At 36.1% G+C, this 23,365-nt stretch overlaps 1 protein-coding gene across 1 annotated transcript in view; it reads right to left on the reverse strand.

The window, feature by feature from the left end:
- Window positions 1–464: 464 nt before the first annotated feature.
- Window positions 465–23,365, reverse strand: part of LOC131427107 (gonadotropin-releasing hormone receptor) — a 190,246-nt gene continuing 167,345 nt past the window's right edge. The window contains exons 5-7 of the mRNA XM_058590031.1: window positions 13,847–14,052; window positions 13,509–13,639; window positions 465–1,064 (exon numbers count right to left, since the gene is read on the reverse strand). Of these exons, the coding sequence (XP_058446014.1) occupies window positions 752–1,064; window positions 13,509–13,639; window positions 13,847–14,052 (650 nt within the window). The 3' untranslated portion in view covers window positions 465–751. The remainder of the gene's footprint in view (window positions 1,065–13,508; window positions 13,640–13,846; window positions 14,053–23,365) is intronic.

The raw sequence follows: 23,365 nt of genomic DNA on the forward strand, positions 1-23,365 counted from the left end.
TAGTAATAAAAACTTCCGCGGCTAACTTGGTTCGCATAGTCAAATGGATCAGAATTTCAGATCGATATAAATGCGGTGAATATGAATCACTAATACTTTCCATGATAATCATTAAAGGTTATAATTACACTGCGTTATCACGCGTGTCTGGCTTTAGTTGATAATCTGTATTAGCACTCAATTGTGTGTGTGTGTGGAAGACATACCATACCCGGACCGTCTGTAAACATTTACCCGTGAGAAAACTTCTCGATTAGATGCCTGATAAGTTTAACGAGATAGAATTCTAGCTTTTCCTGGGAACGTGGAGAACGAGCATAGCCTACATTGTAACGTTCACGGAATTATCATGCATTTTACCTGTCTGGGTATAATTTCGTAATCAAGTCTAGTGGGTATTAAATTTAGTAAAGGAAACAAATAAAACATATGTTTATATCAAAATATTCGATTTACTTCTTCAATGACAGATGCGAAATATAATGAAGGTTCATATATCGTATAATAGATAATTTCTCGTTTATCACTTGTTCTCCGTGGCCATATATTTGAGCATCACTGAGTCATGGATTTTTGTTTTTGTATTTCTTCTTCTGAATAATTAGCCTTAACAATGTTATGCAGGTGTACATAAAATACATCAGTAGCTCAAACTCTCGGTCAAACCACAAACAACACTTAGTAGTCATTAGGAAGAATGGACTTATAATTTACAACGGTTGGCGGTGATTACGATTTCGCTCGATCATTTCTATAGCTTCGTAGGCCTCGACCGGTGTATCAGCAGAGTCAGCGAATAGAACTTTTGGGCCAGGCTGCGTTTGCTGGTCGAGCTGCCTTTGACATGAATCTGGTTGACGTTTTCGTCCAGACACTTGAGATCCTTCTCCAGCGACATGAGGGAAATTTCCTCCGCCAGGTTCGAGTGTGAATTTGACAATTTGTTATTGACGGTAAGACGAGTGTTTCGTTGCTGCTGGGGCTGAGGCTGCAACTGCTGCAAAGTGTTGTTTCCATTCTGGTGGTTGCAGGTAGATGATCGTTGAAAATAGGCCGATCCCTCCCTGGTTTGGATACAAGAAAAAGAAACAAAATTGCATTAGCATCAACGGTTACGCTCAAAAATTGGATTTACATATGAGAGCATAAGCAGCATTTAGCATATTTTTTTATATTTACAGCCACACCAAGTAGAGTACTGTATTTTATATATACAGAAACATGAAAGCAAAATATTTTCTTTCAAATCCTATTAAAAAGAGCCCACATTGTGTCGGGTTTATTTACACGCATTTGGCAATTCCACGAGAGAACAATATACGGTCAATTCAGATCCGTAATTTTTCAATTTGCCATTAGAGATATTTTTCTATTTTCCTAAAAAAAGAATTTTGACGCCTTTATAAAATTCACTCTGTACAAAAATAGGCAGAACCCTATTTTGGATACCTTTTGCTGTGTTTAAAGCAGCAACTTATTTTTTTCGGAAATATATTTAGCAATTTATGATAAAGCTTTCAGTAGCATGAAATAACCACAAATAATTCAAAATTAAATTTTTCTAAAATGTTTAGTATGAACGAGCATTAAAGTGAAATTCAGTGCCAAAATAAGGCGCAAAAAATTACAACCGCATGAATTGAACGAATCATCGTACAAACTGACGCATAGAAATTCGGAATACTTTCAGTGATTGAGTGCAGTGGGCTTACGACACGTTTTGTTCGCTAGTAAAACAGGCACTAACTATGTATGGTTTTAAACACTGAGTAATTGGCTAATATGAGAGATACCTATTTGTGCATGTTGTTTACGATGGTTAATTTAGTCATCCGATTTATAACCAAAATATTCTTATAATTGATTTCTTGCCTATAGCGAAATTGTTCATTCTTCAGCATAATGGTAATATTTCACTTAGCTGATTCCAATTATGCATCATTTTATAAGAAAAACTGAATAATACTCAGATTTTATATCAAGAACCATAGATAGAATTTTATATCAAGAACCATAGATAGAAGTTGTTTGTTTGTTATGCATGAAATGTCGAGATCTGGTGTTATCCCGAAATTTTTTTTAAATCAACCAATCAATCGTTCAACGGGAGGCCAACACGGGACCTTCGTTGGCCGATTTTGAAACAGACCGTTGAACCGAATGCCATTTTTTTCGTTCAACAAACCCGGCAGACAGATATCCATTGTTGAGCCATTTTTAACATGAGGAGTTGGAGCCCCGTTGGACTAGTTTTACTGCATAATTTCTGAAGTTTTTTCCACTTATTTTTTAAACTAACACTACATACCTGCACAATCATTCTACTTCACGTAGAATAACAACAAATTTTCTCTCTATGTAAAGGTAACACTTAATTTTCACACTATTTTTGCAAGAGAAAAAAACAACAAACCGTTCCAGCAAATTGAACGAATATTTCGTGCAATATGTCGTTCAACAAGCGCTCAAAGAGCAACAAAATTAAACGGCCTGCTGAGAGGGCGAAATGAAAATAAAAAGGCTTTTTATTCAACCGAGAACCCACTCAGCAAGCGGTCATATTTTGTTGGTCGTTGAACGTTGTTGAATGGCATACTGAAAGAAATAATCGTTCAGTTTGCTGGAACGGTTTGTTGTTGTTTTTTCTCCTACAAACATAGTGTGAAAATCAGGTGCTACCTTACTACTGGAAAAAGTTGGTTGTTATTCTACGTGAAGTAGAAGTATTGTACAGGTATGTAGTGTTAGTTTAAAAAAATAAGTGGAAAAAACTTCGGAAATTCTCCAGTTATAAGGAGTGTATCGACAAGTAGTTAGCAACATACAAACAGTTATTAATCTGAAATGGCTTAATTTTTTGCAACGTGTTTTGCGGTGACATGGTTGTTTACATGTCAATAACAGCAGCGCAATCGATTGGTTTCGGTACGGTTTATCGTTTCAATGATGAGTCGAATTGATCCGGAAACGCGAAAGAGAATTCTGCACACTAGGTGCTCAGAAAGTGGTGTCACGTACAACGAAATTGCAAAACGGGTGAAGTGAAGTGCACCACACCAGTTTCAAAAATATCGAGAAGTTCGGTAAGACCCTTTCCATGAAGGATTTGCCCCGATCCGGTAGAAAAACGGGTCCCAGCCAGCCCGGCCGGGACTTAAAAGTGGTTGAGTACATCAGGAAAACCCCATTGGCGTCGACGCGGGATTTGGCCAAGCAGTTCAACACCAGCATCGGGATGATTCAACGGATCAAAGTTCGGAACTCCCTGAAAACGTACAAGAAACAGAAGGTGCCGAAAAAGTTCCTGGTACAGCAAGTTCAGGCCAAAACAAGAGCGCATAACCGGATTCTACAGAATAAAGACGGATGCATCCTGATCGACGACGAAACCTACGCCAAGGAAGAGCGCTGCCCGGACCGCAATATTATACGAAATCGGTGTACCAGGACCTGGACGACGCACAGTGGTTCGAATCAATAAAAACGTGGACATAAATCAGTAGCTGCCAAACCGTTCTTTTAATGCATATAGTTGCTTTTAAGAAATTATTGACAAATATATACCGCGTAATTTGATTCTATCCCTAATTGTTCATGGCCTACTTTGACACAAAAATATAACCATAACTTTTTTTCTGAAGAGATAGAAATTTTTTTTCTTCGACAAACTTTTAGAACTATTAAAAAAATTTACTTTGTCAAATATACCAAAAGTGCAGGTCGCACCGTTTCGGATATACAAAGCGTTTTTGTTGCAACCCCCTTAAAATAAATTTTTTATTCATAACTTGTTTCAAGTTATTTTTTTATACATACTTTGTTTGGAATAATTGAAGAAAATAAAAAATTCCATATTTTTGTTGAAGGTAGTGCATAGGTTTGTTGTTTCCTGGCAAAGTTATACAGCATTTTACCTTTTTTTTACCTATGATAAAACCTTACACCGAAGCGAAATATGCAACTTTATGCAGCTGATTTTTACAAAATTTATAGGAAAAGATATGCCCAATACTTTAAAAAAATTCTAAGTGGAACTCGATGGAACTTTTTTTTAGGCCATTCCAAAGTTTGTTTTAGTTATTGAATTATGACAACCCCCTTAAAACAGTTCGTGCTCGCATCTCAGCCAACGCAGTCGAAAATCGTTTGCGGTCGAAGCAAAAGAAACAAAGACAATACAGTGCAGTGAACAATAGAGTGTACGGAATGGTCAAATACGATTTAACAAAGCCTGAAACTTGGCCAACAAGGCCAAATTCAATTTGTATAGATTTCAAGCGTTGCAAAGTTAGACCAGCAGCAAATGAAATTGAAATCTTACTTAAAGAACGAATGCATCTAGACGCTAATAATGTAACTGAGATTCAATTCAACAAGGCGTCTAACTGTGTGTACATTATGTTTAAACGTGAAAGGGATGCAATTGCATTCGCTTCGGTTAACAACGAGGTGCACAGCGTTGAGTGTGACAACATTAAATACAAAATTCCTGTGCACATGGTGGACAATGCCATACAAGTACGCGTGCATGACCTTCCTCCGCAGTCCACCGATGAGTATGTTCGGGAAAGTATGTCGCAGTACGGTGAAGTTCTTTCCATCGAAAGGGAAGTATGGCGGATTTTTTTTCCGGGTATCGGGAATGGCGTGCGAGTGGTACGTATGCAACTACGTAAAGCAATTCCATCTTACATCATTTGTAATCAAGACGGGAAACATCCGTGTAAAACGCTGATTACGTATGAAAATCAACTGGTTACATGTCAGTTTTGTGAACAACCTGCACACTACGGTAAACCTTGCACTGAAACTGCGAAAAGAACATCTTCAACAAAAGACAAGGTCAACCGTTCAACAACGAAAACTAGTGAGCGTAGTACTCCTGTTTCACCATCAAACCAACCAACAACTGCAACCAATGTACAACAAGGCGCTTCTACAGCAACTAGCAACGAGCTCAAGACTGCGAACAACAAGGAAAACGAAAAGAAGACGGAAATCAACAACAAAATTACCGATGCGGCAATGGAGGACGAGACGAGCCACGAACAAAGTGCCCCTCAACCCTCGCAGGAGGGAAATGGAAGCTCTTCTCCTCCTAGAAAAAGAGTGACAACGAGATCCACTTCGAAAAATTATTTATTTAAAAAATCGGCAAATTCGGCCACGTAAATAGGCCTGAATAAAAAACATCTTTTAAATAAAAAAAAAACCCTTAAAACTAGTTTTCCAATCATAACTTGTTTCAAGTTATTTTTTTACATATTTGGTTTGGAATAATTGTAGAAAATATAAAATCCTATAATTTTGTAGAAGGTAATGCATAGGTTTATGCTTTTCTGAAAAAGTTATACACCATTTTACCTATTTTTACCTAGGAAACCTTGTACCGAACAACTTAATGCAGCAAACTTTTACAATACTGTTAGGGAATTATATACCTATGGCCGTGCTGAAACCATGCATGATTAAGAAACGGAGGGTGTCACGCGTCTGCTATTTCTGTAACTCACTTTTACAGTGAGCGTAGAGATGTGCAATTCACTCCTGAGCTATTCCAGTGAATCGAATCTTTAAAGTGAACTGATAGCTCACAGCTCTTTTTAAAAGAACCGCAGCTCACCAGTTTACCGCACTGGTAAACAGGGATGCCAGGTTCACAGATTAATCTGTGTTCCACAGATTTTCAACCTTTTGCACATATTTAAAAAATGGCACAGATTTTCACAGATTTCTGAAAATGGTCACAGATTTACACAGATTCTGAAATCCATCACAGATTTTTGAAATTGATCACAGTTTAGCACCAAAAATTACAGAGCGTTCGTAAATAGTGAGAGCTTTTTTTTGCTTACCAAAATGATTCGGATTAGTTATTATGGAAACGGGGAAACGTGCACAAATTTGCACAGACAGGTTTTTGGCTTGATCACAGATTTAAAAAAAATGACCTCGCATCCCTGCTGGTAAGGTGGAAACAAGCTACAAGCTGAACGGATTTTCGGCTCTTGAAGAGCGAGTTATAAATGAGAAGAAATGTGTGCATGAGCTTTTGTTCGTTTTTCCAAATGTGTATTTATCTTTCTTTAACAGATTGAATGAGCCGTTGTCAATAAGAAATATTACCTCTCACTCAGTAGACATGACATAATAATAATTAGCAAACAAGTTATTTCGCATAGCATTGTTCTTTGTGCATCACTGAGTTCGATCATGGATAAGAAGGAAAAACGGCGCAACAAAACGGCGCGAAAAAAAAACGGCGCTCGAAACAAACCTTCAGTTCAATTTAAATGAGCTGATGAGCTGATGCATTGAATCGATTCCCTTTAGTGAGCTGATCGGTTCGGAGTTGCTTACCGGTATGAGCTGTTTCGCACATCTCTAAGTGAGCCTCGCACGATCAATATATCATCTTAAAAAGAGTGTTGCTTCGCGATAACTCAATTTATTTACACGTGTAAAAATGAAATCTCTTCGTAAAGGTTTATACTTTTGCAATACTTTTTCATATTTTGATTGGAAAACATTTTTACATTTTTTTAATATGTGTTGAACTTTTGATAATTTTTCGGATTTTTAATACTTAAAACCCAATTTGAAAAGGCCTAAAAGAATTGCATCGAGTTCCACTTAGATTTTTTCTAATATTGTTAATTGTCAAAAAGTAAACAAAATAAAAATCCCAACAATTTGCTCAAGTTGCGCGTGCAAGCATAAGCATGCTTATGCGTGTTTACGCGCACTTTGTAGTAGATACTAGGTAATAGAGGTAGATTCTACGTAGATAAATAAAAAAAAAGTTTTTGAAATAAAGTAAATATATCTCAAAAATTAATTTTTTTACACTATTTATATATTCAGCAAAAATACTTCAAATATTTTTTTCTTCAAAATGAGGCAGAAAAAAAAATTTGTTTGTGAAAAAAAAATATTTTTATTCGAAATTGGTGCTACTCCCTTAACAAAATTTAAGGTGCCATTTTCAAAAGAAGCGTAATATAATCTTGTAAAACTTCTTCGAAGACACGTTAGCTCTTAAAAATCAGTGAAAGTCAGTACAGACTTTTGACCGTCTTTTTCAAGTTTGGACCACTGTGCGACGCTGACACCACGGTGGCGATGGAAAAGTTTGGGCAGAAGGTGTTGGTCTGGCAAGCAATTTGTACCTGTGGTTTGCGGTCGTCGATTTTCTTCACGAAGGGCACAATTAACGCCAAGGTGTACGAGGAAGAATGTTTGAAGAAGAGAATGCTGCTACTGAACAGAAAGCATGAGGCTCCTCCTCTCTTCTGGCTGGATTTGGCTTCAGCCCACTACGCCAACTCCGTTCTACAGTGGTTGTCAAAAAATAATGTACAATTCGTGGAAAAGGACATCAACCCACCGAACTGCCCGGATCTTTGGCCAATTGAAAGATATTGGGCAATTGTCAAGCGGCACTTTCGAAAGGAAGGTACAGTGTCCCAAAACATGCAGGAGTTAAAAAAAAACTGAACAGCTGCCACCAGGAAAGTCACTAAAGTAACTGTTCAGAATTTAATGAGGAATGTCAAGTCCAAAGTGCGAGCGTTTCACCGAAACTAGCATTTTCTTCAATATAATCAGTGAAATGCATAAAAATGTAATTTTTCTATAATATATCGAAAACTGATGTCAAAATGTGTTTTTTTTTCGCTTTTTTATTCAATAATCAATGTTGCTTACTACTTTTCGATACACTCCTTACTAGTCCAACATGGCTCCAACTCCTTATATTAAAAATGGCTCAACTATTGATCTCTGGTTGCCGGGTTGAACGAAAAAAAGTGGCATTCGGTTCAACGGTCTGTTTCAAAATCGGCAAACGAAGGTCCCGTGTTGGCATCCCATTGAATGATTGATTGTAATTTATTTGTTCTCGTTTGTTCCGCCTTATACCGTGATAACTCTGCAAGTGAAGCTTTGAAAGTTTGCAAAAAAATCACATAATTACTCAACTAAACGGTGTTTTTTAAGAGTTTTATTTAAAACACATATCAAATTATGAAATGGCCAAAATTTGTTTTATTTGGTAGATAATTTCTTGGCATTTAACATTTAAATTTGATTTCGGGCACATGGTCGCCACGACTATTTTTCACGAAGGTTATTCTGGAGGTTCGTTTGCAGGCTGATGACTAATCCTTCAAAAAAGTGCTGCACTATTAATTTTCACAAAATCAGTCAAATTTTCAAGTAAAAATACTGAAAAATGCTTATCGAGTCCTACACTGATGAAAATTGACTTTGAATAGTTAAAATCGATTTTCAAAAAAAATTCTTTTCGATTGTTATACAATTTTGTCCCAAGACCCAAAGTTCTTTACCAACCGTTCATACATTGCAAGATCGAAACAAAAATTATTTCTTGTCCAAACTTAATTATTTTTATAACTTAATCGAAAGCTTAACTGATCATTATCACCCAAGATTACAATTCAACTCAATTTGTGAGAAAAATTCACCGAATTCCCTGTTGCTAGTTTCTCGATTTTAGCAGTGCTGGATAAGGAACAGTTTTTGTTAGAAAAGCTTTTTTTCCCTCAAAAGTGCCCATCTTGTTGCCACATATGGAAGGTTGACAGAAAACATAATCATCTATGTTGAGACAAAATTCTGTTCAAATAAAAAACGGTGTTTTTGCCTTTCTCATATAGAAAGGTTATGCAATCACTATGAAAACCGACTTTTGAACCAAGGCCCGGATGGTCGAGTGGCATATACCATTCGACTCAGTTCGTCCAGTACGCAAGATGTCTGTATGTATGTGTGTGTATGTATGTATGTAACATTTTTTTGCACTCACTTTTCTCGGAGATGGGTGAACCGATTTTCATAAACTTAAATTAAAATGAAAGGTCTTGTCCCCACACAAAGTTCCTGAATTTTATTTGAATCCGACTTCCGGTTCCGGAATTACAGGGTGATTAGTGAAAAAAATTCTTTTTCAAACTACTTCCTTACTGAATTCAAATGAAAGTTTTCAAAGTCCCCAATAAAACACCCAAATTTTATTCGAATCTGACATCCGGTTCCGGAATAACAGGGTAAAATGTGTTAAAAATTGGATACCGGCTCTTAAATAGGCGAAACAAAAAAACGCAAAAAAAAATTTTCATATAGAAAGGTTATGCAATCACTTGAAAAACCGACTAGTGAAACCGACAAGTGTTATATGTATACCCATTCGACTCAGTTCATCGAGCTGAGCAATGTGTGTGTGTGTGTGTGTGTGTGTGTGTGTGTGTGTGTGTGTGTGTGTGTGTGTGTGTGTGTGTGTGTGTGTGTGTGTGTGTGTGTGTGTGTGTGTGTGTGTGTGTGTGTGTGTGTGTGTGTGTGTGTGTGTGTGTGTGTGTGTGTGTGTGTGTGTGTGTCAAATAATCTCACTAGGTTTTCTCGGAGATGGTTGAACCGTTTTTGACAAACTTAGATTCAAATGAAAGGTCTCGTGGTCCCATACGGAATTCCTGAATTTCATCCGGATCCGACTTCCGGTTCCGTAGTTATAGGGTAAAGTGTTTTCAGTATTGTACACCATCTCTTAAACCGGCGAAACAAAAAACGTAAAAAGGCGGATGGGTAATGTCACAGACATAACTGGAGGACGTGAATACGAATAAAACTGACATATTTCTTTCTCACTTCCGGATAGAGATAATCATTCGTATTAGATTGTGTATACTTTGCAACTTTCATTGCTTCGCTTCCAGAATTTTTACGATGCATCTATACTACAGTGCGACTAATTGACGGCAAACATATTCTACCATACCATTAAATAACACGGAACGAATACAGTTTTGTAGATTTAGATACTAGTAGAAATACTCAAAATCCTTTGGAAATATTTGAGTGGTTCTAAAAAACCGCTTTGCGTAATTTGTCCAATGTTTGTAATTGTTAAAATTTAAGAACAAATATATAAATCTGGGGCACGCTCCGAATTCAGCTGCAAATTTTCGGAATCTAGATAAAAAACCCCGGGTCATAAATTTAGTTCTAGAAGTAAGAAACTGAAGTTATTTTTAGAATTTTCCAAATTGCGTTATAGAACTAAATTCTGAACTTGAATTCCAAGTCTTAATATAGGAACTGAATTCAGTTCCAGCATCTAATTCCAGAAATCATGTCCACAATTTAGTTCCAACATGTAGGTTCTGAATTCTGGAAATGAATGCTGAGACTGAATTGATGAATTAAATTCTGAAATTTAATTCAGGAATTAATGTTTTGAATTCAGTTTTTAAATGAAGGTTCGTTGTTCAGACCCAATATTTAGTTTCCGAATCCAGATCTAAAATTCATATTCTGAATTTTGTTCATGTATTCTGATTCATATCTCTGGATTCGAATCCCTGAATAAGAAACTGAATTTGAAACCATTTTCAAAATCCTGAAATAGGATTCAGTTCTAGAGTTTTAGTTTTAAATTCTGAATCTGTGATCTGGAACGAAATTTTGAAATAGAAGTATGAAACTAAATTCGGAACTTAAAACTACAAGGATCAGCCCCATGGGGTTGTTCGAGCCATTGATGTGGAACAAGGCAACCAAAATTTCTAATGGTCGACATTTTCAATTAATCGTCACACATTTGAATCCGTAAATGCACGAGAGTCTGCGAACCCAGAATATAGATTATTTGTCGTGATTTGAATTTGTTTTGTAGCCGACGAAATTACATCAATAGCCCAAATGTATGCAATTATGTTTGTAAATGATTGCGATACGAATATCGATACTTAAGCTTTTCTTCGTCAAGCTTGTATTCAAGTTTTGTATGCAAGCAGTTATTTTTATTTCTCTACCTTTCTGCGATTTCGATTGAAGTGGTAAACTTATTCTCATTATCAATCGAGTTCATCTTATATAAATTAGAAATTAATCTTATGCACTCAAAAGGGATGCTTTCCCTTTGATATATCGCTTACTTCTTCAAAACCGTCGACTATGGCAGGATAATCCAGTATGCCGGAGATTTTTTGCAGACAAATTAGGACACTGCTAGCTATTAATCATTATATCAATGATATACAATTAAAAATACATGGCTATGAACATTCAAATCAATACGTAGAAATATTTCCAATCAAATGGTGACATAATATTAATAATTGATACAAAATTGACTGAGCTGTAATTGTTCAAAACCTGACCACATTTTTCGTGAGTTTTTAATATATAGAAAACAAAAATGTGCTCCACATAAAAATTAACTTTAGAATTCAGGTGGACCAGAATCTAGGTTCTGAGATTACCAAATTTAACTAAAAATTCCGTTCTCTACTACTGCTGGTTTACTGTTAGCCACGACGTCTGAATGCGAAGAAGAGCACCACCTGAGCATTTGAAGTTTTTACCACCTCATTATTACTGATGGTGGTGAAGAACATCAGCACGATATCCAGTTCCGTCTAACGTACTAGAAAAAATGAATAATTCTCGGTCAAGATTTAACTATTACACTCGGCCAGTAGATATGTGCCTGACTACCTCAAAACTGTCGTCCTGGTGCGAAAAAGGCAAGCAAACGAGATGAGTTTTCCTCGTTGTTTCCAAAAGTTTGAGAAAAAATAGATTTTGAGTTATTTATGGTTTTTTTACACTGTTGAAAATTTAATCACAAATTCCTGATTATATTGCTGATAGCATGGAGAAAAAAATATGTTGTTGCGATAAGTATAACAAGAGATATTCACGATCAAAAACTTATCACTCTCCCAGAGGGTAAATTTTGAAAAGGCACCCCATAGTAAAGTAAGTCGTATTCACGACAAAAATTTTCTAAACTGGTCTCGAAACTACACAAATTGGTAGCCATTATCAGTAGGCATCTAAACAAACCGATTCCGGCTATCCTGGTCTCCAGTTGCGGAAGTACCGGAAATAGTGGTCATATATTCCAAAATTGATCTCACTAACTTTTCTCAGCAATGGCTCGACCGATTTTGATAAACTTAGATTCAAATGAAAGGTCCCACGGTCCCATACGGAATTTCTAAATTTCATTTGGATCCGACTTCCGGTTCCGAAGTTCTAGGGTAAAGTGGGTCCAATATTGTACACCACCACTTAAACAGGCGAAACAAAAACCGTAAAAAAATTTCTAAACTGGACTCAAAACCAATATTCCCAATCTTATGGTCAAATGAAAGGTTTCATGGGCTTTAAAAAAAAATACCGCATATTTTCGGATATAACAAAAATTTAAATCGTCGTCGCGAGCAAAGCACTGTTACATTCTGTATGTTATACTAGTTAATGCACAAACAATCTCTTGGTTTTATTCAAAAATCGAAAAGAAACATTTTGAAGAGAATACCATAGTATTAAATATGAGAAAGGCATCATTACAAAAGTTTTTTGTAACTTGACTTCAAAATTTTATGATGGATTTTTTCTCAGTGTGGAATAAGTAATTTTATCGGAGTTTTTATTGGACAATTAGGCTCAATCTCAGACATCAATAACACAAAAATTGTTCAGTAGGATTTGTTATTTTTTGACAAATTTTTTTGGCAAAAAAATGGTAAAATAAAAGACTAGCTCTTTTCAAAAGACTGTCTAGATCAATTTTGATCCGAATACGATTTGGCACAAATTCGTCTATTCGAATCCTACACTGGAAAAAAACGATGTCGATTTATAAAAAACATCATTTTTGAATTCAATGAAACTTTGTGCAAAGGTAGGTTATTATGGTCCCTATCAAACTTCAGTATGTTGTAGAGTGGGCATTTTTGAGGGAAAAATGTTTGTCTAACAAAAACAAAATCTATATTTGCTACGATTTTTGCATACTGTTCTGTTCGGGTTTGCAACACTACTTGGTTGATTATCTGACCCTCTATTGACGCATTTCTCTACAATCGTTATCATTATATCGGTTCCGGTCCTACGAAACAAAATACTGGTGAAATTGGCGTGAAAGATATAAAATAATTGTGTTCAGTGAAGCAAAAACTCGAATCAATCGCACCAATTTTCATCCTACTTTTTATGCCGGCCCTTCCAACAGAGATACCAAATCTCACCCTAAGTAATGGTTTTAAAATATGAGATAAAAGCATCTTTGTGAGATGAATAACGCTGTAATGCAAAAAGCTTGAATGCATTTCATGATGCTGTTGTGTAAAGACGATATAAAAACAACTAGACAGTATGCATGCAGCCAAAAAGAAAAAAAAACGCCCTGCTGCAGTACGAAACTCCAGTACTCCAGTAAATTATGCCGCCGTCTGTAAATTGTTCGTTCTTTTCTATCCACTGGCTTAATGTTCCCTGCTACTCGAAGAAATCTCTCGGGCATGGGCCAATCCTTACACAGATTTTCACCAACTAAAGCGCCAAATCACAGCTCGCACAGTAATTATGTCAGAATGCGGTAACGAAGAAAAATGCCTGCAGTGAATCCTGTACATAGTGTCAGCACATAAAACAAGCAACCAAAGTGCCACGTAAAGCACGGATCACCACACATATTTTACCTTACATGTTGATTGTACTGATTGTGTCTCCTTCGGATCGGGATGAGATGAAAAGCGCCATATATTAGCGGATTAATGAGGCTGTTGGACATCCCGAAGAAAAATATGCCCGCCTGTAGGTCCTCGCCGAGCTGTGGAAGCGTGTGAAAGATAAGCAGAACACGAACATGGTAAGGCGACTTGTATGTAAGCAGTGAGGTGAATTATGATCTCACGGTTAGGATTCCATATTTTCTATTTCATTTCACGAAGGATGGATTAGGTGTTTCGGGTGTGTGTGCGTGTGTGTGGCACCGGTCGCGAGGTTCAGGTGATTCTCACAGAAACTTGATACCTACCCGTTCGGTCGGATTAAGGAACATAAATATCAACATCATGATGTAGTAGGGCGTCCAGCAGACGATGAAGACCACCACAATCACCACCGATATCCGGAGGGATTTCATTTTGGCTTTGTGTATTAGCCGTTGCCGGTTTGTGTCCGACCGGCGGTAGTACGACCGATCCATGGCCGTCGTTTCGATCCGAAAGATCTTTTCACTACCTGCAAGGGAATGCAATGGGAAAGACCAAATTGAGATGACGAGAAAGTTGTTTTGCTTTGCTGGATCAGCCAGCGAATGTGAGAAAATTTTGTACAGTGTATTGGCAGCCATGCTTTCAGTAAATGTTATCTGCTGGTTTACTAATGGCGTTTTTCATTGAGAAACACTGGTGGCGTGGATTGCTCTGGTTTTGCACTTTCGAGCAGAAATTGCAATGATACACCGTCAAAATATTGCATTTCTGCTCGAAAGTGCAAAATCAGAGCAATCCACGCCACCAGTGTTTTTCAATGAAAAACGGCATAATAGTAATGACTACTTGATGTTTTCCAAAATGGATTTTCATTAACATTTTTCAATTACTTGTGGAGCTTTCAGAAGCTGTTTTTTGCATTTCGGTGTACTAATTCGCTGCTTCAATGCTTCAAATTTATGTTGTTTTCAATAAAAATAAAAAGGAATAACCATAGGATGTAATGAAGTATAAAAAAATAAGTATTATTCTGAAGTGCATACAAAGTCAAAGTCAAAATCTTGGCATTACATTCCTTTTGTGGAATTTGGCCTTTCTGTTTCAACAGACTTCGCAGCCGGTTCTTAGTGTACAGAATCATGGCTCGTACTATCGCTCGTATCGATCCTACTGACACTGAGAATCCTTTCAGGTCGGGGCTCGAACATACGACAACTGGTTTGTGAGACCAGCGTCCTATGCATTGAACCGCCAACCCGGTTGAAGTGCATACCTTCAATCTCAATTAAAATACATCTAGATTCCTCAGTGTAATAGTAATGCAATTGAGCAGCCCGTGTCACCAAAAGCGGCTCTGGTTAGAAATGGGTGCGTAAATGCTCCTAAAATGGATGTATAAAATTTCATGCGCATTTCACGCAACCACTGCAGCTATTGAAAAAAAAAGTACATCGATTTCTTGCATATACCACTGTCAGTGTCTCCGTACTGTGGGAAATCTACACGGAATCGCAAAACAACCTAATTCTAAGTACATTACACCCAATTTGAGGGTTCCAATCAATAACCTAACTTTAGGTAAAGTGGCTCTAGGTAGTTTTCGTATGGCACGTACAAAAAATACTTCAAAATGAGTTATATTTACGCTACAGTTGAGTGGTATTGACTCAGTTTCAGGTTAATACAGTTTACTTAATTTTAGCTTATTGAACGACACTCTCGCTGTTGGGTGGTTTGCTCTTTGTATTTTGACAACAATTGAAGGAGCGAATGAAAGAAAAGATTCAAAAGAACTCAAAATTAGGCAAAAAGAAGTCAAATAATAGGTAGTTTTTATTTCCAGTGTAGGTTTACTTGACACTGCTGAAAATCAACACTTTTTCAAAATGTGTTTTTCTAAATACATTTCAAGTTCTAGACTGACTAACATTTCCAGTACTGACAGGAAAGCACAAGTCAAATATTTGTTATTTTTATCAAAATATTCATTGAAATAAACTAATTCACTGAGACCCATCAAGTATCTAGTTTTGTAGTTTCAAGCAACAATATTTACTCTTTCTGTTTCAATGGACGAAAAGCAAAATTTTCGAATACGCTTCCATAGTGACTACGGAATAGGGTAACAGAGGTAATTTGGCCCACTTTAAGATTGATTTTATTTTGGCCCACTTTGTAAAAATATCCATCAAATGTTCTAATATCTTTGAAAAATCCTTCCACAATAGGTAATTTAATGTGATTAGCTTCAAATTGATGCAACATGGGTTACATAACATCGATATACAGTTTGTTAGGTGGGCCAAAATATATGAAGTGGCCAAAATACCTCTGTTACCCTAAATACTATGCGGGAACGAATCCAGTTTCAACCTAAGACAAGACCTGACAACTGGCTTCTTATTCTTCCTTCCGAATCATCCTTCTCGTCATTTTCGCCCTGTGGAATAAATACCAACGTATCGGCTACAGTGTAGCCATATTTACCGATTTTTTAATAACTATGCTAGGAAAAATATATTACATTTAAATTTGTAGACTTTAGGTTTTTGATTTAAAATAAACATGAAAAAGGTTTTGGTGAATGCAGTTCTTTATTATATATTAATGCTTAAAAACAATTATTTGAGCTTTGATGACAAAACACGGAATATCTCATGTTGAACGCAAAATCGAATCCACTGTTGACGTATTACCGGATCTTTTGGAAACCGGAAAAAGTCAGGTTTGGCTACAAATTCTTAGTACGACCACAGTGTGGAACACAACAGTTCATTCTTCTCGTAAAACTAAACACATTTTCGAGTTTACACTAATTTAACAAATCTTTTTTGGTTACACTTCAATTCACTAAAAAGAAAAACGGCTTGATGCCTACTTTAATTACACAGTGCTATAAACATTTATTACCAAACACTATAAACATTTATTACCAATGAGATTGAAAAAAGTGGAACATTCTCCGAAAATTTTCATTTTCATTGGTGAGCAAAAATTATACATTTTAAGGCCATCGTCCAAGTACCATGCGCGCGGGTGGTTTTAGGAAATTTTTGATGGAAATTTTGAAAAATTTGACAAAACCAAAAACATACAGACCTTTGAAATACTTTTATCTATCTACAGGGTGAAAATGGCTGGAAAATTCGGAGGAGTCTTATCAAAAATAGCACTGAAAAAATGAGCTTTTTTGTAATTTTTCACAATTATTTGAAAAAAATAATTCGATGGAATGAAATTTTTTTCTTCAAAAAAACCTTATGCTGGCAACAAGGATCACATTCGGAAACATTTTTGGAAAACCTTTTCACGCTTTTCATGGAAAATCAACGAATTTCATATAACCGATTTTGTGGAAATTTTTGAAATTCGTGGATTTTCTATGAAAAGCGTGAAAAGGTTTTCCAAAAATGTGTCCGAATGTACTCTTTGTATCCATCAAAAGGTTTATTTGAAAAAAAAATTTATGTCATCGCATTATTTTTCCAGATAATTGTGAAAGATCACAAAAACACTCATTTTTAAGAGCTATTTTGTCGTGAATACGACTTACTTTACTATGGGGTGCCTTTTCAAAATTTACCCTCTGAGAGAGTGATAAGTTTTTGATCGTGAATATCTATTGTTGTATCTAATGAATCAACATAATTCTTGCGACATGCCATCGGAAATATGATCACAATTTTATGATAAAATTTTCAGTTTTGGAACATAGTCTCAAATAATTCAAAATTGAACTTTTCTGAAATGTTTGGTATAAACGAGTATCAAAGAGGATAATTCATAAGGCGCGTTTGCCTTTCTCGTATTTTTAAAGCTCATAGCTCAGTGATCTGTGAAAGGATTTATATAATCTAACTACCAATAGAATCGAAATTTTTCAATTTAAACGTGTACAGCAAAAGCATTGAAGTATTTGAATAGTACACTATTGAAAAACCTGTCTCATTTAATCCATGTCAACACCAGCCAATCAGAACGCGTTCTAAGGAAGAGAACAAAATATCTGCTGCTGTACAACAAATCGTCCGGGAAAAATGTTCCGAAAAGTGGTGAATATCGCAGTGAGTTCCTCAATTTGGTCCTTGTGAATGCTAGAAACGAATTCCTACAACATATTGATAGTTTCTTTCAATGAATTATGCAAATCCGAAATGAAATAATCGACATTAAAATTCTGTATGCGGCTATTTTTATAGCCGTTAGGACCGCCTATTAGTGAAAAAGCTACAAACGAAATCACATAAAGGGAAATCTCTTAACAAAAATTCAATCAGTTTGGATTGTATCGCCACTGCGAGCAGATGTGTTTTGTGTCGTCTGCACGCTTTCGACAAGAGCGATTACGTCACAGCTGCCAGTCATTAGTATTGGGAAAAAACAACGGTGGAGAGCATTGCACAATATCAGCCGTTCTAATGGCTATAAAATTTTTCTAAAGAACTATTAGGATTTGTTGTTCGCAAATCGTAGGGAAATATCCTCAGTTTACGGCAAATCAAGAACAGTTTGCTTAGATTTGTGCACTTTTCGCTGTGTGAAATTCACAGTAATCGAGATCAAGTGAAGCCTTTTTTTTTCGAAAAATGTTCCAGAGTTTAATGTCGTAGAGAATTACGCAATTTGACTATTCTGAATGCTGGAAACGAATCCCTACAGCATATTGATAGCTTCTTTCAATAAAATATGCAAATCCGAAATGAAATAATCGACATTAAAATTCTGTATGCGGCTATTTTTATAGCCGTTAGGACCGCCTATTAGTGAAAAAGCTACAAACGAAATCAGGTAGAAACAAGCCTCTCAACCAGTGATGCCAACCCTACGGATTTATCCGTAGATCTACGGATTTCTGCCTTTTCTACGGATCTACGGATGAATCTCTTGAAATCTACGGAAATTCATTTTAAAGAAAGATTCTGGATGACTTTGGGCTCACTGGCAGTCAGTTATAACAGTAATTGTTTTATCTTTCGTCCGGCTGATTTGAAAACTTCAGAAATTACTCTTAAAAGTAGGTGTTGACAAAAGACTTATTGACCATTATCCGGAAAAACACTTAAAATATTATTACATCATCTGCATAATTATTACTGGCCTGTCAAGTTATATAAGTAATCTATTTGCCACCGATCACTCATTTCTGGATTCCTGTCGTTATAGCTCAGATTCCCATTTTACGTGCGGGGTTAAATAAACGACATAAAATAATTATATGCAAATGTATGAGTATGAGTACACTTGAAACCTATCTACGGATTTCACCTCAGGAAAAAGTGGCATCACTGCTCTCAACAAAACTTGAATCAGTTTGGATTGTATCGCCACTGCGAGCAGATGTGTTTTGTGTCGTCTGCACGCTTTCGACAAGAGCGATTACGTCACAGCTGCCAGTCATTAGCATTGGGAAAAAAACAACGGTGGAGAGCATTGCACAATATCAGCCGTTCTAATGGCTCTAAAAGTTTTCTAAAGAACTATTAGGATTTGTTGTTTGCAAATCGTAGGGAAATATCCTCAGTTTATTGCAAATCAAGAACAGTTTGCTTAGATTTGTGCACTTTTCGCTGTGTGAAATTCACAGTAATCGAGATCAAGTGAAGCTTTCTTTGTTTTTGCGAAAAATGTGAAAAAGGGAAATGCGTGCATAATTCATACAATTGATATTCGGAAGTGTTAAGGAACATGTCAGTTGTTTTCGTATTCACGACATCCAGTTATGTCTCTGACATTACCCACCCGCCTTTTTTGATAAGACTTGGAAAATCCTCCGAATTTTCCAGCCATTTTCACCCTGTAGATAGATAAAAGTATTCCAAAGGTCTGTATGTTTTTGGTTCTGTCAAATTTTTCAAAATTTCCATCGAAAATTTCCTAAAACCACCCGCGCGCATGGTACTTGGACGATGGCCTTAATAAACTTGCTTTCTGATTTTCTTCATACTTGGCATCATTGCTCGCGTACCCTGCCAAAGTTTTTTCTTTTCACAATGTCCAGGTAGCAACATCAAAATCAGCCAATCAGAAACTGGTCCATTTTGGAACAAAGGCAGCCCCCCCAGATGTCAGGTCTTGTCTTAGGTTTCAACAATTGATCTGGCAAACAGTAATTGAAATTTGCGAACAACTGTTTGAAAAACGTTTTCTTAAAAATTCTTTTATTCCTTTGAAAGCTGTTTGACAGCTCGGCGCCGTAGCTTTGTTAAAGTGCCGAAGAAATCGTTTACAAGAGATCAATTACATGATATTTTTCTTTCTACGGGTCATTCTATTGGATGCAATTATAATTTGTTTGTTGTTTGAAGTTTTATTGTAGACCGGAAGAATTAATTGATAATTGGTTTTTCTTCCGGCATAGCACCAAAGACGAATTCACGTAATTCTAAGGATTCTTGCTGGAAAAGGGAGGTGAATGCACCCGGATTTCCACAGAAAATTATTTCACTGGTGGAAGTAGGTAAAGGCGCTCGTGAATTTTGAAGATGAAGCGAAGGTCATTGATTTGACACAAATAAGTAATACTGGACTTGTATGGTGTGTTAATTTGTTTTTCTTTATTATTTTTATTACCAGGATTCTGAAAATTTCTTTGCTTGGTGTTATTCAAATTGACAATGAGCATGGCTTCACTCATAGAGCCCGATAGAAATGGTACTTCTTTCCATAACTGGATAATTTTTTTAGAATGTTGCTTTATGGTCAATACTGTCACAGAAGAAGGCTTATTTCATAACGTTTGACGATCGGCTTGAATGTACATTGGAGCTTCAAATTGTAGTGAATGGTCTCTTTATAATTAGGGTACTCTTAGCAATCCTTCTCACTAACTACTTGCAGAGAATGATAAACAAAAACCTCTTCTTAATCCACCTAATGGTGTGAGAATGCCTTCCTCTTGTCATTAGAATAGTTTAATTAAAATATATTTTTTTCGTTAGGATAAATTTTGAAAAGATTTTAGGGCTGATTTTAAACACAAATTTATTTAGATTGTTTTGGTTAGCCCAGCAAAGTGTAACTCAACGCTTACGTCGCATATTGGGCAACATTCTGGACACTAAAAGTATCATCTTTAATACATTTGAACTTGATCATTGGTTACTTTCTGGAAAAAATGCGGATTAAAAAAACGTGTATTTTTTTCCTGAATATTGGGTGAAGAGAATACGTGTCAAAATTTAGATGATTTACTGCCCAGTTTCAAGTCCATTTTTTAGAAGATTCAGAAATCAAACAGTGTACGTCGCAATTAGTGCGCAAAGATGCCAAATGTGTTAACATTGCTGAGGTGAACTTCTCTTTAAGGAAATCACTGAACTGCTGAAACAAAAATCTAAATTAGGATTATGCTAAAACTTACTAAAACTGGAGAAATAGGCAAGCCATGAACAAATTCTGTTGATTTTCAAAATACCATTCTCTCGCTTCCAAGAAACATTCAAAAGATTTTTAACCACTTATTGTTTAATCCATTTATTTCATTGACAAACAATATGGATGTGGGTAGTATTTCATTTAGTTTTACATGTCAAAAAGTACTCTACTTTCGACAGCTTGTATTGAAGTCGAAAATGATGCTCATAGAAGGCACATTGACGTTGAAATGAAATTGAGCACTTTGACGTCTCAGTTACTCACACCAATGCAGAGTGCGCAGATCTATTCATATACGAAATTAGAATGTGTGCGAACCGAAGTCAAAGTTTGTTGTGGGTTCAATTTTACACTGAGGTAAAACATTTTTGACTCATAATCATACACTGCGAAAAATGCATATAGAATTTCGTAAGCTATGAACTAATGAACCAAGTAGAAGACAGTTCCATTACGTGATATAGAGTTTCATGAATGATTTTATGTCTTTCTCAACTGTTCTCTTGGCATTGCAGTGTTTTTTATTGCATATATGTCTTCAATAATTGGCACGATGCGGCTCGACAAAATTCACTGGGTTATTTCGACATACTTACACTAGCATTAACCTTTCAACTGCTGAGAATTGCCACACCAACACATTCGCACGTGGATTGGACTATACAGAGGTGCTGCTCGTTTAGAAATGATACGTTAAGCAAGAGCTGTCGAATCGGCAGGAAATTTTTTGATTGTCTTTTTAACGATTTCTTACACACTAAAATTTTATTGCTGAATCTCGGCGAAATAATTGTCGAGATTTGCACAGCCGAGGTCGTCGGCCGAGGGCTCGGTAACCGTCTCGGTTAAATGTATAATTACTGAGAATTTCGGCAATCCTCAACTGTCAATTATTGTCGAACTTGTCAGCAGCAATTTTACAGTTAGTTCGCAAAATCGATCGGGATCAAATCATGGAGTCATCAGTAATCATTGTTCATCTCTCCGGATTTTTCTTTATTGTTTATCATGGAGTCATCAATAATCGAATGTAGAAAGGATTTTTCTTTATTATTGCACGGAAAATTTATCTCGAAGTCTAAGTTTGGGAAATGAGTGTATTTTATTAATGCTCACTTCCATTTAAAAAAAAACAAATCCCGAACAGAAATACCACAGATAAAAACATTTGTTTTTAATGTCTCTCTACCTGGGAATAAACAAATATTCAAAAGTATATATAAAAAGAACATTTTGATTCCACTTAGCTTTTCACGTAATACTGAAATCTATTTCATTCGACAAATTCGTAATTATTTTTCAGCTCCATGAGAAATGGCGACGTTCGGTGCTGTACAAAATCGATAGGTGACATTAGATGATAAGTGTTGCGCCGAATTTCAGTAAAAGCGGACACACTGTTCGAAATCTCGGCAAACGGATTTACTGATTTCGGTATATTTGTTGTTTACGGACAAGTGCAGCAACATATTATGCCAAACCTCGGCAATAAAATGCTCTTTACCGAGATATCAGAACTGTACAATAACAAATTTCGGCAATGAGCATGTGAATTACTGAACAATCAGTACAATTTCGTATTGCCGATCTAATTCGGCATTTTACAATGCCGAGCTCGAGAATCGGTTTTGAGTGTGTATAAAAACGGGAAAATTCATTTGAAAAATCAGAGTAGAAGTGGAACAAAAACAATTTATTCTGAGGTTATGTTAATTTTAATTTTTGTTCGAAAGCTAACGTTCATTTAGAATGGAGCATTGTACTTGATTCAATACCATTTTTTAAATGCACGGAAATAACAAATAAAGTGACCTTTATTACCGATATCACTTCACGGTGAAAACCAAGTAGTGATTGTAAAATTTCACAGTAGCTTTAAAGACAGTATAATCTTCAATTCAAATCAAGATTTGTAAAAAATCGGTTCAAACATCGCAAAGAAATGAAGTGAATTAAGTTTTAGGAGTTTTTCTTCTCCACTTTCGGTGCTCTCGGAACAGGAAAAGAGGGACCCAGTAGCCGAATTAAGTTTTTATGCTCACAAACTAACAAGCTCTGCAACCTAGAAGAATTTATCAGACAGTTTTATGGGATTTGTACCTATTTCTAACCATTGTTCGTGAAAAAATACTAATAAAATTGGTAATTTACCACTTATCACGCTTTAGTTTCGGAACCGGAAGTCGAATCCAGATAAAATGTTCTACAAATTTCTAGGATATTATAAGACCTTTCATTTGAACCTAACTGTGTACACTTTTTCTGAAATTTTCACATATTACCATATAACTTCGGAACCGGAAGTCACATTCAAATGAAATTCAATAGCAAGCTATGGGACCATAATACCACAGACTAACAGACATGACAGTATGAGTAAATTCTAATAAAAATTATTTTTCGTGATGCACTAGTTCCACCTATATTGTACTGCGCGAACTATTTACTATCTGTACACCCCTTGT

The sequence above is a fragment of the Malaya genurostris genome, chromosome 2, assembly GCF_030247185.1.
Source record: "Malaya genurostris strain Urasoe2022 chromosome 2, Malgen_1.1, whole genome shotgun sequence".
NCBI lineage: Eukaryota > Metazoa > Arthropoda > Insecta > Diptera > Culicidae > Malaya > Malaya genurostris.